General features: G+C 43.5%; 2 protein-coding genes across 2 annotated transcripts; one reads left to right on the forward strand and one right to left on the reverse strand.

Moving 5' to 3' along the window:
* Positions 1–1,283: 1,283 nt before the first annotated feature.
* ZNF501 (zinc finger protein 501) lies at positions 1,284–7,347 on the forward strand. The gene is made up of 3 exons (XM_047096215.1): positions 1,284–1,629; positions 3,051–3,125; positions 5,764–7,347. Exon 3 carries the CDS (start codon positions 6,226–6,228, stop codon positions 7,012–7,014), a length of 789 nt encoding a protein of 262 aa, XP_046952171.1. The 5' UTR covers positions 1,284–1,629; positions 3,051–3,125; positions 5,764–6,225; the 3' UTR covers positions 7,015–7,347.
* Positions 7,348–10,256: 2,909 nt separating this feature from the next.
* KIAA1143 (KIAA1143 ortholog) lies at positions 10,257–16,094 on the reverse strand. The gene is made up of 3 exons (XM_047096713.1): positions 15,940–16,094; positions 11,412–11,556; positions 10,257–10,731 (listed from the first exon to the last, which is right to left on the reverse strand). Exons 1-3 carry the CDS (start codon positions 16,045–16,047, stop codon positions 10,517–10,519), a joined length of 468 nt encoding a protein of 155 aa, XP_046952669.1. The 5' UTR covers positions 16,048–16,094; the 3' UTR covers positions 10,257–10,516.
* Between the last annotated feature and the right edge of the window lie 148 nt (positions 16,095–16,242).

Consider the following 16,242-nt stretch of genomic DNA (forward strand, 5'->3'; position numbering starts at 1 on the left):
GCAGGGGAAGAACTTGCTACCTGATTTCAAACATGTGCTGAGAATGTGACACTTGGTAAAAAGTAAGGGGAGCGCAACATTATTGTTCCCTGGCATGTCAGCTGACAGTTCTACAAAGGGTTCTTTTTTAGCTGTACATGGTTAGCGATGACCTTAGTACAGGGCATCTCCACTCCTAATTTCAGCCTCCTGAGGGGACTTCATTTTGGTAAAACAGCCAGGCTGGAAGTTTGAGCAGATAACTTCTCTGCTGCATCTCATTCATTTTTTTCAAGTGCTTAACCCCCTATGGATTAACCACTAGGGATATGGTGAGCATACAGCCTTATTTTCCAGGGCTTGCAGACCAAACGCCTGGAAGTGGATCATGTGCCCTGTTATCCTGCCTGAAAGCGGATTAGGTGCCCTGCTGCCCTTCATCCCAGGAATACATTGTCAAGAGGTGCCTGTATGTGCAAGTACTTCCTGAAGGAGTCCTAGCAAGACCTGAAGTTTTGCAGCGGGGGGGACCGGGGCCTTGAGGGCTGGGAAGGTCCCTTGAAGCCAATGCTGAACAAAGAGGGCTGCTGGGATTTGCGGAGCACGATGGGATGGATGCACATTTACCAAACTCTTCTGAAGTGCCAGGAGGTCTTAGTAGTAACACAATGACTCCATTTAATATTTATGATAACCTTATGAAATTTGGTACCACTATTCAATTTTAGAAGTCAGGAAACAGGGACAGAGAAGTAAATTAACTTGCCCAAGTTTACACGCTGAGAATCCGGGACTTAAGCTGAAAACAGACCTATTCTTTCGGCCAACTGTTGAACAAAGATCCTGAAGCAGAGGGTGTTTGGGGCTCCTGTGAGGAGGCCAATTTTCTGGCAGGTGAGAATGTGAGGAAGGCTGAAGCCCGCTTTGTGAAACCCTTGGGAAGACCTCCAAAAGGCAGTGACGTGGAAGAGTTTTTAGGAAGATAAACATGGCCAGGTTGCAGAATGAGTAATAAGAGCGCCTCGTTGGCCGGCCACCAGCCTCTCACCCTTTTGGTGTCCTTACAGTGGGAGGGAGCCTGGTGCGGTGGGTTTGCGGGCTGTTTCCGCAGCGGCGGCTCCCGAGTCGGGCTGAAGCCTGGCTCTGAGCCGGGGAGGAAGCAGCGAGAGGAAGCCGCTCCCGCCTTCCTAGAGAGGAGACCGCAGTGGTTCCGACCGGCGCGGGCTGCTGACGTCACGCCCGCCCGGCGTCCAGGCTGTCTGGGAGCGTCCCGACGCCGAGTGTCCAGTGGCGGGCGGTGCCGCGGACAGCACCCGGGGAGTTGAGTCGGCCGTGCCGGGCTGCGGTGATCTCGTCGCGGCGCCACCCTCCGAGCCGGGGTCGGCCCCCCGCAGCGCCTCTTCCTTCCCGGCGGGCGGGAACCTTTGGAGCGGGGGTCGGGCGCCGCCAGCGGGGGCCAGCTTGCCCTGAAGAGGGAAAGGAGAAGGCTGTTCGAGAGCCCTGGTCTGGGAGTCGGGAGACCCGGGTTCCATTTGTATGTACTTGAGGGAGGAAGCGAACTTCTGGGTGCGTCGCTTTTCTGGTTTCCAGAAGCGAATGCTGTTCCTTGCTTTTCCAGTTGGCAGAGTTGCGTGGGTTGAATGAGTATAGGTGAGAGTTTGCAATTTACTTTAAGTTTTTATCCTCTAATAGCAACAAAATAGGTACTATATGAAGACACGTTTAGCAGCAGGTCCTATTTGTTGAAGGCATTTTCCTAAATACTTCCATGTATTGACTAATTCATGCGTCATCACAACCCTATTAAGTAGTTATTGTCAACGCCAGCCATGTAATCTTTGAAAACAGATCTCAGAAAGGTTAAGTAATTTACCCAAGATCTCTTGTCTAATAAACGGTAGAACAGGGATTCAAACCCAGAGGAGCCAATGGCATACTTCAAGTTTAGTGGAGGAAGACATTTTATCAGAGCATCAAACCAGTGGAAAGTGCTACAATAGAGCCATGTGAAATCCTTTGGGAATCTAGAGGAGAAAGGGCATTGCAAGTCAAAAATTTTTCACCAACGAGAAGTGTACAGTTCACATTTTAGCTGAATATTAAAGTTGAGTAGCAGTTTGAATTCATTTGTTCAGTGTCAAATAGAAGGTGTTTGTGGATTGGGACCGATTAGACTGGTAACCAGATCCGCGCCTTTTGCTAGAGTGTTCTTTCCTTTCCATTCAGAGGGAGTTCTTAAAACCTTTCCTCTGAAGAGGGGTCCTGAACATCTTCTATAAGACTCCCCTAAAAGACTTCCCCTGTCCTTTCTTGGAGATTCTGCTTTACAGAGATGCAGTCTTATTTTCCTGAAATTCCTCTACTTTGGATTGTGGGAAGATAACTGTAGGGGAGTTTCCTTGCTGTTGACTCAGCCTCTTCTCAAGAAGAGCTGATCTCACTGTTTGATGCATAGTAACTGCTCAATCAGTATTTTCCAAGTAAATGAATTCAATAAGCAGCCTCAACCACAGACGGACTGGACCTGAGGTTTTTGCTCTTTTCCCATCTGTTTTTAGAATCAAAGGATCACTGAATATTTGTACTAGTTTTCCACTTTCATTTCAGATACGAAAACAAATCACAGATGAAACCAAGTGACTAGCTTCAGGTCATTGAACAAGTTAGTGGCAGAGCCCAGACGAGAATCAGGCCAATGTTTGTTGTAATGTCCTCTACTGTAGCCCCAGTTTTTGGCTTTTGAAGTCAACGGCTTTTCCAGTAGGTTTGGGCTGGGGGCAGAGAGGTGGGGGGGGGGGCTTCGGTTCCAACCTTATCTCCTGTGGAGGAATGTTTACCCCAGGATAGTCCTTAGGAGCACCTGCCCCCTTTCTTTGTGCACTGTCAGGTCTCTCAGAAGACTACCCACTTACTGATTTTTGTCATTGGTAATACTCTTTTCAGGAGAATAATGATATTCTTCATTCAGACTTAAAATAGTTATTTGGTTAGGGATGGGCTATTCCTGAGTTCCTTTGAATCCAGCAGCTGACAATTTCTGGGTGCTTTTTTCTCCTTCCTCCATGCCTTAGATTTCTGCCCTCCCTCAAGAGAAGGTTCCAGGAGACAAACCAGTGTCGCTTGTGTTCCTAACAGCTTATCTCTGGGTAAGTGAAATCTAACTAAAGAGCCCACGATGGGTTGTTAACGGGGGTGCTCATTCAGAAGTGGTGGCAGACCTACAGTGGGACCCACCAGTGACCACCACACCTAAACGCTGCAGACTGAAAACACAGAACCACCCTGAAATGGGCCCACCTTATTCCAATCAGAGTGAGTGCGGCCCGTTATGGAAGCAGGCAATGAAGTAACTGGTTACAGGACAGATCAGAGAATGTACTAATTGTATATCACATGTACTTAAACTGTAGCAAGAGTAGCTACCCCTTCTGCAGTTATCTGGTGGAACATCTGGCAGCTTCACTGAACTGCTTGGTATAATGCGTTAATGGTGTAGCAGTCAGATGTGAGAAAACTGGTGGTATATTACTGGAAGACCCATCACAAAGGCGATTTAAGTGTCTCCTCAGGGAATATGAATGGGCTCCCGGCTCTGTTTGGCACAAGAGTCTAAGTAATAGCAACTTCTGTTCTTGTGCATCAGAAGGCAAGATGGAGCCTGGGATCTGTTAAATTCAGTAAGAAAAGCACGGTGTGAACTGGATTCGTAGGTTATGGGAACTCTGTGAATAGGTTGTGACTATGGTCTGAAGGATTCAGTGTAGTTTAATATGTATGCATAATATATGTACACATGCACATGCCTAGAAGAAAGGTCATCAAAAAACCAACTGTATTTTCACTAGGTGGTGGGATGTCAAGTAATTTCCTTTGTGGACTGTTTTAGAATGAGCATACATTGTTTGTATCTGTAATAAACAAAACGAAACAAAACTTTTTGAGACAATAAAATTAAAGGAAAGAAAAGTGTGGTTAGAGTTTGGGTGTTATGTTTCACTATTGAAACCATATGGGGTTAATTTTTGTATACAGCATATTTATACTGGAAGTTTATACAGAAGATAAAGATGATACAGTCAGGAAAAATATTCAATATATTTAACCACCAGTGTGGTACAGTAATGCCCAATCAGATCAGTCTCTGATTTTATACAATTTGTGCAGAGATCCCAGTGTGTCCCAACTCTCAGCCCCAGTAGATCCGTATGGACCAAGAAAAAATGATCCTGAAGACACATTCTTTACTGGGAAAAAAATGAATAAATAAAAGCAAATAGCAGAGCAGCAGAACCTATAGAACAATTTTATTTATGCAGAAAGAAGCAAATGGTATGTGTATAAAAATATATAGAAAAAAGACTGAATGAATCTACTCCAAACTTGATAATCTCTGGGAAGGGATTGGGTTTGTTTGGGTAGGGTGGGCGGTGATAAAAAATGACTAATTTATCCTACATACTTTTATATTATTTGAGTATTTAAAAAATTTTTTTTTTTCAACGTTTATTTATTTTTGGGACAGAGAGATACAGAGCATGAACGGGGGAGGGGCAGAGAGAGAGGGAGACACAGCATCGGAAACAGGCTCCAGGCTCCGAGCCATCAGCCCAGAGCCCGACGCGGGGCTCGAACTCACGGACCGTGAGATCGTGACCTGGCTGAAGTCGGACGCTTAACCGACTGCGCCACCCAGGCGCCCCTTATTTGAGTATTTTAAAGTGAGGATATATTCATATGTAACTTATATTTAAAAATTGAAATAAAAAGCGGCCTCAGAGAAGAAGAATGTGTCAGTGTCTTCAGCACCATCCAGGGAGGAGGTTGCTAATGTGTGGCACATGAACATCTGTTCTCAGATTCCGTGCCCTTATTCAGAGCATCGGGATTTCAAAGTCTGATGCCATTAAGATCATCTAAATACTTCTCTTTCTCCAGTTCTAAGGAGTGTCCTGATGACAATGATTTGGTTCCCATGCAGTTTTTCTGTAGTGGAGAGAGTGTGTCAACTAGCTGGACATGCAGCATATCAATTTCTCATTATAGATCAGCAAAGTGACTTTCTGTTTTCTGTATCATCTTGTGAATTTGATTAGTATACATCACATTCTGAAGCACTTTAAAGTGTCACAGGTGAGGCTGGGTTCTGGACCATGATGGTATAGTCAAGTTACTGTCTAATGGGAATCTCTTCCCCAAGGACCACCCCTATCCTAATTTTTCTCTAAACAAAACAATGATATCTTACTTGCTTTCAGTAAGCAAGGCTCTAGTTTTTAAACCTAAAGATCTTCCAGTTAGACACAGGGGAGAGCTACAGATGCTGAATGTTTTGGAGAGAAAGGTCCAAAGAGACACCTATCAAGGTGAGTGAATAGGAAGGATTGGGATGATGGACCCGGTAAAAGTAACAGCCTGGAATACCTTTGAAATCTTAAAAGAGAAACTCTAATTGTCACTAGACAATGATGTAAACTTGTACTTTTCTCAAGCAGCACGAGCAAGACATTGCTTATAGGTATCCTAAGGAAATGGAATTACTTTTCATCTGTTTTTTGAGGAGTAGAGACTATAGGTAGGTAGTACTTTTCCCTAACGGTTTACCCAAGATTAGAATACTTATCCTTTTCACATTCTACTGTTTATCACTCTGGATCATCTTAAATTACCTGGATTAATTTTTAGTACTTGAGTGTTTCAGAAACAATCACGATAGGGAATTGTATAGATTTCCCAAGATATGTCACTACTTAATCTCTTCTCTCTATGATCTAATCTTCTCCCCAGGTTATTGTGATCTGTATATATTATTGAGAAGAGGATAAAATCAAGATTCTACAATGCAGGTCCCTTGTTCTGCACAGAGGACATCTTCCTTCATGATTTTTTTTTTAGGCAAGAAGACCAAGCCTGATGTAACAAACAGTGTTAAGTGACTTGTGGAAGATGACGAGGATGTCGAGGGTCAGGGAACCTGGTCATCAGGGGTTTACAATTGGAGAAGGTGACGATACATGCCGGACAAGGAAGAGGAGGGGCATCCTGCAGGAATGCCTGAGAGTACAGTACATGCACACGTACACACAGAACATTCCCAGGACAGTGTTACTGTAACCATAGTCATCTTTGAGAAAGTACCTTGTAAGTATCACGAACTTGAGAGACAGTTTCCTGTAAACTGCACCTATTGGACAGACGTTCCTTGAGTGCGTTACAAGCAGCACGAATGCCCGCCAAATTTCACTGCAAATGAACCATCAGAAACTTAACATGCAGAAGAAGCCTTCAAGGTGTAGTGAATGTGGGAAATTCTTTACTCAGAGGTCGTCTCTTACTCAGCACCAGAGGATTCACACGGGAGAGAAGCCCTATGTATGTAGTGAATGTGGAACTTGTTTCCGTAAACAGTCAAATCTTACTCAACATTTGAGAATTCACACAGGAGAGAAACCTTATAAATGTAATGAATGTGAGAAAGCCTTTCAAACAAAAGCAATCCTTGTTCAGCATCTGAGAATTCATACTGGAGAGAAACCCTATAAATGCACTGAATGTGGCAAAGCTTTTTGTCAGAGCCCTTCCCTTATCAAACATCTGCGCATTCATACTGGAGAGAAACCTTATAAATGCACTGAATGTGGCAAAGCCTTCAGTCAGAGCATTTGCCTTACTCGTCATCAGAGAAGTCACTCTGGAGTTAAACCTTATAAGTGTAATGAATGTGGGAAAGCCTTTAATCAGAGTGCATGCCTCATGCAGCATCAGAGAATTCATTCAGGAGAGAAGCCCTACACATGTACTGAATGTGGCAAAGCCTTCACTCAGAACTCTTCCCTTGTTGAACATGAGAGAACTCACACTGGAGAGAAACTTTATAAGTGTAGCGAGTGTGAAAAAACTTTCCGCAAGCAAGCACACCTTAGTGAACATTACAGAATCCATACTGGAGAAAAACCTTATGAGTGTGTTGAATGTGGGAAATCCTTCAGGCACAGCTCAGCACTTGTTCGACACCAGAGGCTTCATGCTGGAGAATAAAACTTGGGATATAAACCATGTGGAAAGATTTGTATGAAAATGCCACCCCCCTCCCCCCCAAATTCTTAGATATTGAAGACTAAGTCTTCAGCTAGGATGAATGTTCTATATGTTGAGCAAGAGGCAGTGTGTCCTGAAAGTTAAGAAAATAGATCAGAATTAGATAGTCTTGAGTTTGATGCCTTCTCTGCCACATAATGGGTGTACGACCTGATTCTGAGCCTGCTTTCCCCATCCTCAAAAGAATAATGACGATGTTTACTAGGGTTATCTTTAAAACTTTTTTTTTTTAACGTTTATTTATTTTTGAGACAGAGAGAGACAGAGCATGAATGGGGGAGGTTCAGAGAGAGGGAGACACAGAATCTGAAACAGGCTCCAGGCTCTGAGCTGTCAGCCCAGAGCCCGATGCGGGGCTCGAACTCACGGACCGCGAGATCATGACCTGAGCCGAAGTCGGCCGCTTAACCGACTGAGCCACCCAGGCGCTCCTGCTAGGGTTATCTTGAGAATAAAATGAGTTGTATGTAATAAATAACTGCCGTTAATTGGTTTTGAGTTATAGATGTTCCAAAAATATTTAAATCCGGCTACTGAAAACAAGCAATGTTCAGCATTACTGTTTTTGGTTCTTGATGTACTTTCAATGTTTATTTTTGCGAGAGAGAGAGAGAGCGCCTGTGCAAGTGGGGGAAGGGCAGAGGGACACACAGAATCCAAAGCAGGCTCCAGGCTATGAGCTGTCAGCACACTTGGGGCTTGAACTCACAAACTGAGAACATGACCTGAGCTGAAGTCAGATGCTGAACTGACTGAGCCACCCAGGCACCCCTCGGTATATTTTTTAAGAGCATTCTTGATTTCATTTTTTTTTTTTTTTTTGGTACAGTAATCTCTATACTCAACATGGAGTTCAAACTCATAACCCCAAGACCAAGAGTCATGTGCTTTTCTGACTGAGCCAGTCGGTGCCCCTTAACATTCTTGAAATTGGGCTATGATTTCATGCTTAATCTACAGAAGGATATTTAAACTATGTCTAGATTTAAATAGGAGAATACAAGACTAGTTTACCCTTGGGAAAATTCAGATTTAGAGAAAAAAGAAATTATTGGTATTTGAGTGGACATTGTGCAGTGGATTTCTGGGTCCCCTGAAGCGCCTTCTTTAGATTTTGTTACCCTCACTATTGGGCCTTATGTCACTGTAAGCTCTAGACTTCTCTTTTCCATGAAGAGGAAAGCCTTGCTGACTCTAACTGAATAAAAACTCGTGTTGTGGGACTTTCGTTTGGTTGGGGAGTGGTGAGGAGAAGTTCTGTGAAAATAAAGAGGGGTGGAAATAGCATGTTGATTAGTATGTGGCTGTGCTTGCTTGGAATTTGTGAAACTGAATAAAGAAAACCTCATTTAAAATGGGAGTTGGGAGGCCAGAAGGGGGAGCTCACACATACCACACCTCACACCTTCGCAGAACCAAAAGAAAGAGCCACACCTTGCATTCCTAACAGGGAAGAAGCCTACTCTACTAATCCCCGCCCAGGGAACAGCCCAGCCCAGGAGACGGTCACAGCTCAGCCAATGAAAAGCCATTACACTTGAAACACCCAGTGTAGCTAAAGGAATTTTGTTTATAGCAGCTCCTCCCAATTCCCCCTTTCCTCTGTAAAAGAGCCGTCCTCTCCTTTGTTCTCCTGACTTGCCTATGGTTTTTCAACGTTTATTTATTTTTGGGACAGAGAGAGACAGAGCATGAACGGGGGAGGGGCAGAGAGAGAGGGAGACACAGAATCGGAAACAGGCTCCAGGCTCTGAGCCATCAGCCCAGAGCCTGACTCGGGGCTCGAACTCACGGACCGCGAGATCGTGACCTGGCTGAAGTCGGACGCTTAACCGACTGCGCCACCCAGGCGCCCCGCCTATGGTTTTATAGTAGCTTGCATGTCCTGAATTGCAACCGTCTACCATTTTCAAGTAAATCCATTTTGCTTGTAAAATAACTGACTTTTATTTTTAAAGGTAACGAATTCTTGGAGCACAACAGGAAAGGAGGCCTCTTAAGGGAACAGGAAGGGCAGGAGACATGGGAGTTCTCAGGTGTCAGCAGGAGGTACCACTGAGAGACAACTTTCGGTTTATTCTTCTCATGTGTTAACGAGTCCAGAGGCTGGCAGTCCGTGGCTGCTGTAGCAGCTCCTCCAGGCATGCTGCCAAGACCCAAGTGCCTTCAGTCTTTCCACTGTACCACCCAGAGCAAAGGTCTGCCTTCCTTAGGCCAGAAAATGGCTCTGCTCTTACTACGTTCCATGTATGTGCTCCCGACGGTATGTAGCGAGGACGAAGGTTCATGCTTGCCAAACCTGCTTTTTTGTATCAAACACCTGGAGGCTTTATTAAGTAGACTTCACTTGTATCTCTCTCTCTTCTTTTAATGTTTATTTTTTATCTTTTTTAACAATTTTTTTATCTTTATTTTTGAGAGACAGAGACAGAGCACAAGTGGGGGAGGGGCAGAGAGAGAAGGAGACACAGAATCCGAGGCAGGCTCCAGGCTCCGAGCTGTCAGCACAGAGGCCAACGCGGGGCTCGAACTCACAAACTGTGAGATCGTGACCTGTGCTGAAGTCAGAAGCTTAACCGACTGAGCCCCCCAGGCGCCCCTTTAATGTTTATTTTTGAGAAAGAGAGAGAGAGAGCGTGAAAGAGAGCATGAGCTGGGGAGGAGCAGAGAGAGACGGGGACAGAGGATTCAAAGCAGGCTCTGTGCTGACAGCCAAGAGCCTGAGGCGGGGCTCAAACTCATGAGCCGTGAGATCATGACCTGAGCCAAAGTTGGACGCTTAACTGAATGAGCCACCCAAGAGCCTCTCCCTGCTTTTATACTGTTATCAACTATAGTTACCTTGTTATATATTAGATCCTCACTTGTATCAAGATCACTTGTATTAGGTCCTCAACTGTACAAGACCCACTTCTATCTCTAAAATTGCCGGGGCTGTTATACGGCTACCTTTAGCAGGAGCTGGGGAAGTATTCTTAACTAGCCACATTATCATCTTCCTCATCCGAAGTGGCCTTCTCCTCATGAAGATACTGAAGATTTTGTCATTTAATGACAAAATCATTAAATGACAAAATTCTCAATAGCAATTATGTTAAGTTTTTGAATTTTACTGATCAGGAAAAACACTCATAACGACATGTAACAAGCAGGACAGATTAATATGCACAACATAATCCCAATTTTGTTTAAAAAATATAATTTATATACATACATACATGCCCCACACATGGAAGTTCCAAAATGTTAATAGTTGGTAATATCTACAGAGTTTGCATCATGTCAAAGGGGTATTGATGAACAAAGTTTTTATCACACATTTTTTCCGAATTTTCTAAATTTTCTGTAATGAACTTGTATTATCTTTAAATAGGAAAAAAGATGCCATTTTAAAAAATACCCCATATACTCTAAAGGAAGACCAAGTCCAAAATATTTACACTTATTCAGTTTCATCTTCATTGTCAAAAGAAAGGAGGGAACTGTTCTTGACCTGCTTTTGTGAGTTCTTTTTAACGGAGTCCTGCTTATTTATTTGACCTTCATTTGCCTTTTTCTTTTTTGAGCTTGCTGTTAGACCTGAATATTTTTCGTCTGAGGAACGCTTGACTGGTTTTCGATACATGATTCTTCCATCAGCCATAGCCGGTTCTTCATCTGCAGCAAAGACAAAGTTAAAGAACTTTCTTCTCTCATTTTGCCTTTATTGGAGAGTCAAATGGCAAGAAAAATCTCAGATGGTATTTAAAGATGTCCTGAGTCCATTCGATCTGGTCTTCTCCACTGCTTCTAGCTACATACCCACAAGATGGGCAGTCACTTAATAAAAACTCACTTCCTGTGAAGTATTCCATAACATTGCCAGTCCCCAATTAGTTATAATCTGGCTGTATTTTGAAGTGTTTTGAAAAGTGATTGTTTTGAACTCTAGCATTTTTCCTTAAAGCAATGTAATTAATATTTAGGAATAATGAAAAACATACCATGTAGCATACCGCAGTTCAGGCACTGATTAAATAAATACACCTCTGTTGACTAATCTGTAAACCTAACCACTTTTTTTTTTTTTTAAACAGGATGTTTTTATTTAAATTTGCACTTTATCCTTGTAACAACCCAATAAAGTAGGTACCATTATTGTCTCCATTTTACTGATGAGGGAACTGAGGCTGAGAGGTGAAATAACTTGTTCATGATCACACATCTGGTGAGTGTTACAGCTGAAGTTTGAACCTAGGACCGTCTCCTTCAAACATACCATGCTATTACATAAGATAGTTTCGTATTTCAGGCTCCTTAAATTGTTAGAAAAAAAATCAGATTACTTCTAGACATACCTGCTTTGGCAGCCTTTATTTCTGCTTTAATTTTCATGACTTCTTCAGCTGACAGGTCTCCCTTTTTTAAAATCACCACTTGGGGCTGTTCATCTTCTTTGTCACTGTGATCACCATCTTCATCTGGGAGCTGAAGCTGGATTCTCTAGGGGAAAACACAAACACCACATGTAGACGTCTGACCTTGAACCAAATACAACCATGAGACACCGTAATTACTAAGGGAGAAGGGTAACTTTATTGACAAAATGTATTTGGCAGTGACTTTCCAAGTAACTCTTAAGAGCCTAACCCTGCCACACTAGGGAAGAGATCCACCTGGCAGTTACCCTTAAGTGCCTGCCCACAGGGATTAATTTCCATCTCAGCAGGACCCCAGCTCATGGTTCCCAGTGTCAGGGCCCTCTGCTTCAAGTACTGCCCACCCAGCCGACTCAGGGCAGTGCTGAACCACATCAACTCTGCTCTTCACCAACTGTTTTCACTTCCATCTCTTCTCAAAGTTAGACAAAAAATCATCAATGCCGAAGTACAGAAGGCAGCAAGTAAAAGGTGTTCTTCCACCTCTGATTATCTCTCCTCCCGTCTGACAGCTTCAGTCAGGTGGGTATCCTACAGCCATTTCCTAAGTGTATAAAAATATGGAAGTTTGGAAAACATTCTGTATGCAAAAAGAAGACTGTACATACTATGGGACTTGATTTCTTTTCTTTATGAAATTTCCCAAACATAAAAGTACAGAGAATACCAAGAGAAAACAGGTACTCACTATACACATTACAAGTGGTAACCTTGGGTCAGTTGATTCGTTTTCAAAAAATGTCAGCTACCATAAAAGCCCCACTCCTCCAACTTCTTTTTTTTAAGTTTATTTGAGAGAGAGAGAGAGAGGGAGAGAAGGAGAGAGGGCTCACGCACACGCGCATGTGGGGTAGGGGGCAGAGAGGGAGAGAGAGAATCCCAAGCCGGCTCTGTACTGTCAGTGCAGAGCCTGACTCGGGGCTTGAACTCACGAACCATGAGATCATAACCTGAACTGAAACCAAGAGTCGGATGCTTAACCAACTGAGCCGCTCAGGCACCCTGCACCCCAACTTTTTTTACTCAAAAATAATCTTTGTATAGTACCTTGGAATTATCTGTTAATATGAAATTCTGTATTTTAAAAACCACTGCCTAGTATTTAATTATATATATGGTCATCTCATGGTTTATTTGACCAGTACCCTGTACATAAAAATTTTGGTTGTTTCTAGTTTTTTCCACTATGCACACATTTTTATTTACTTTTTCTACTATGCACTTATTTTTGTTCAATTTTGTGAACTCATGTGTAAGATAAATTCCTGGAAGTGGAGTTGCTGGGTTGAAAGGTATGTACATGCACCACACATCATTCAAATAACTTGTTACTGCACCTCTCACAGAGCCTTCCTTGTCTCCTAGACAAGGCAACAAAGCCCTACGGCACCTGGCCTAGAAACACAGCTTTCTCCTACACCACACTCATAGCCTCTGGACTCCAGCCGGGTTGGAGGATTGCAGACACATGTCCATATTAGCTCCTTTGCCTCCCCTATCTCTGAACCAGTTCCTAGTGCCTAGAAAGCCCCACTGCCCCTGGTGCATACCTGCTCAAGCTGCCTTCTAGACTTAGATTCTTTAGAAGTACTTTCCTGATCTCACCTTGTCTTCCTTCTCACACTGTGCATAGCTCATAGGGTGCATGTACCATACTGAGTTGCCAATATTTTTCTATCTGGTTCTGCTAGGTGAGTTCCTTTGAGGTACTAGAGGCACCGAGCCTCTAGAGGCTCAGAGCCTGGCAAACAGCAGGGGCTCAAGAAGTATTTGTTGATCTATTCATGAATAATAGGATGAAAAATGATGAACCTGAAAGCCCTGGCTGGCAAGTTACAGGCAAGTTCGCTCATTTTGTCTACATCCCAAATCTGCTCGATCACTTCACAAGTGCATTCTCTTTAATAATATCCATGTTAGTTCACTGATTATTCATTAGTTTTGCATTATTTTTTTCTGAAAGTTTCCAATAAATGATCACAAACTAGTGGGTAATTAGTACTAAAATTTTTTAATGTTTATTTATTTTTGAGAGAGAGAGAGAGACGGAGCACGAGCAGGGGAGGGGCAGAGAGAGAGGGAGACATAGAATCCGAAGCAGACTCCACGCTCTGAGCACAGAGCCCGATGTGGGGCTCAAACTCATGAACTGTGAGATCATGACCTGAGCCCAAGTCAGATGCTTAACCAACTGGGCCACCCAGGAGCCCCAGTAAGTATTTTTAACCAAGGAAATGGGACAGTGAAATAAAATAAATCCTGGGGTGCCTGGCTGCTTCAATAGGTGGAGTATGTGACTCTTAATCTTGAGGTTGTGAGTTCAAGTCCCACAATGGGTGCAGAGGTTACTTAGAAATAAAATCTTTAAAAAAATTCCTGGTGTTTATTAGATTGAGAGTCATTAATTCTGACTTCTCTTTTTGTTTATACGACTGGCTGGAAAATAAGAGAAATGGTTAAAGAGACGGTGGTTGTTCAAAGCCACTCCTGAATTAACTCTCAAGAAGGTGAATAAGGTAATTTAACTTGACTATATAATGATTTCCCATGAAACTCTTCTTTTTGTTAACTAGATTACTAGAATTACTAGATTACTAGATTGACTAGATGACTAGATTGATGATTATATTGCCAACCTGATTAAGAGTGCTGTTGGTTTCTCAAACACAGAAACATAGGGGTATTTGTCTGTGGAAAAGTCTCTTGCATAAGTTTAAGTCACTGATATGAGTTGGAAAGTACCACCCCCACCCCAGGTTCTCCTAAAACAGCATTCCCAGCTAGAATCTTCAGGGTGTTAACCACACACACATGATCATCACAAGGACTTCAAACAAACTATAAAATTAGGTTTCATAGTCTCCTCATTGATGAATCCATATCTCTTTTCTCAAATCTCATCCTTTGTGTCATCATCACCGTTTTTGGTCCTGGGGATCCGTCACTCCCTGATCAAATTCTCTCTAACCAAAAATGGCTCCTTGTTCCCAAATGAATAGTCCATATGGCTTTCTCTCCAACCGGTTCCTCAATCACACAGTCCATGCTTTACCATCTTTTTTTTTTTTTTTTTAAAGATTTTACTTTTAAGTAATCTCTACACCCAACACGGGGCTCGAACCTACAACCCTGAGATCAAGAGTCGCATGCTCCACTGACTGAGCCAGCCAGATGCCCCGCTCACTCACCATCTTTACACTTTTATCCACCCTTCCTTCCATCTCTACCTGCTGACCTACCCATGCTCAAGATTCAATCTAAGTATCCCTTCCTCTTGAAGCCTTGCCTGATGATAAGCACAGTCAATAGAACTGGTCACCTACTATTTGTTCCAGGCACTGTGCCAGGTGCTAGGAAAATACAGAAAGATTAAGATACTAACTCAGAGAGTTTGATTTAGTGGTGACAATCACAGGAAAGCAAGTAGTTGCAATGCAAAAAGATGAATATCACAGATATGGACAAAGTGAACAGAGGAAAAGTATTTGTAGGAGCTTGGAAGAGGTTCACAGAGGTGGTGACCTGTGAAGGCAGAGACGAAGCAGCGAAGAAGGTTTTAAAAGAATATGGTATTTTGGAGATACATCTCTGTGTTCTTTCATTTTCTTTCACAATGCCTGGACTTAGCATATTCTCATTGGATTGAGTAATTTCACACAAGTCAATCTTGTTTCCTTTACTAAACTCTAAGTGACTTGAGGGGCGGGTATTAGTGAAAGTGCTAGACACAGAATGCTAAGTAAATTCTTTATTTCTCCACACATCCCCTAAGCATAATAGTCTCTTCCTACTGAAAGAGATAGGGCAGGTTTTGAAGTGAACCAGTTAGGGCTGAAGCCTGGGAGGGCTCAGAAGTTGACTCCCACTGATCTCTATTCTTAAACTGTAGAGGGGCTGCTCTTACCTAAAGCTCCTCTTCTACTTAGATCCAAAATATTCTTAAACATACTTTTGGTGGGGAAGAGGAGGAGGGAGGTGTGGTTGTTAAACAATAAAGCATAACAATAGATCCAGGGCATTCTTCCAAAGATCCAGACTCCAGGTCTAGGACATCAGGTCATTTGATCGAGCGGCCTTCAGTAACTTTATCTGGAAAACGAGACTACGCTACCACCCATCCTGCTAACTACAGGTTTTGGGATAAGCAAGTAAGAGAGAGAAAAGTGATCTTTCTTAACCATCTACCAAGGACGAGGCGCTTTACCTGGGTCCAGTCATTTTCAAGAATACAACAGCACTACGAAAAACGACAAATATCTTCCTGGGTATAAGAGGCTGTAGTAGTTTGAAGAGGACCAGCCTGGGGACTGAAGCCCACCCAGATTAGGGGCTGGGCGCAGGTGAGGGGAGGGACCCGTCACTGCCAGGCAGGCCTTCAAGTCCAGGCAGAAGCCGGAAGTAGCGGGAGGGCAGCGTTTCTCCGGTAACGCAACTGCCCTGGGCTCACCTTGGTCTCCACGGTGGGCCCTTCTTTGTAGCCGACCCTCTCTTTGAAGCGGGCCAGGAACGCCGGCTCGGCTGGCCGCACGTACGAAACCTGGTTCCGCTTGCTCATGGCTGTCCCGGGAAAAGACAGGTTCCCTGGGCCCGCTTGAAAGTGTACATTGGTTATGGCGCCTGCTCGTGACGTCACGCAGTCCCCGCCCCCTGACTGGAGGCCGGGCAACATGGCAGCCCCCTTGCTGGCGTCAACGTCCGACCGGAGCGCCAAATTCAAATTTGCGGCCATCTTGAGCGTTCGGAATCCCGG

This window comes from Lynx rufus, unplaced genomic scaffold (assembly GCF_022079265.1).
Source record: "Lynx rufus isolate CCGP_SWC_20201006 ecotype Redwood Valley unplaced genomic scaffold, mLynRuf1.p SCAF_4, whole genome shotgun sequence".
Classification (NCBI taxonomy): domain Eukaryota; kingdom Metazoa; phylum Chordata; class Mammalia; order Carnivora; family Felidae; genus Lynx; species Lynx rufus.

What these genes read in the sequence shown, in the direction of transcription:
- ZNF501 (XM_047096215.1), top strand. Translation starts at nt 6,226, where the DNA reads ATGAACCATCAGAAACTTAACATGCAGAAGAAGCCTTCAAGGTGTAGT.
- KIAA1143 (XM_047096713.1), bottom strand. Translation starts at nt 16,047, where the DNA reads ATGAGCAAGCGGAACCAGGTTTCGTACGTGCGGCCAGCCGAGCCGGCG. An exon ending in GGCCCACCGTGGAGACCAAG is followed by an intron (nt 11,557 to 15,939) that starts GTGAGCCCAGGG and finishes GTTTTCCCCTAG; the next exon opens with AGAATCCAGCTTCAGCTCCC. An exon ending in AATAAAGGCTGCCAAAGCAG is followed by an intron (nt 10,732 to 11,411) that starts GTATGTCTAGAA and finishes TCTTTGCTGCAG; the next exon opens with ATGAAGAACCGGCTATGGCT.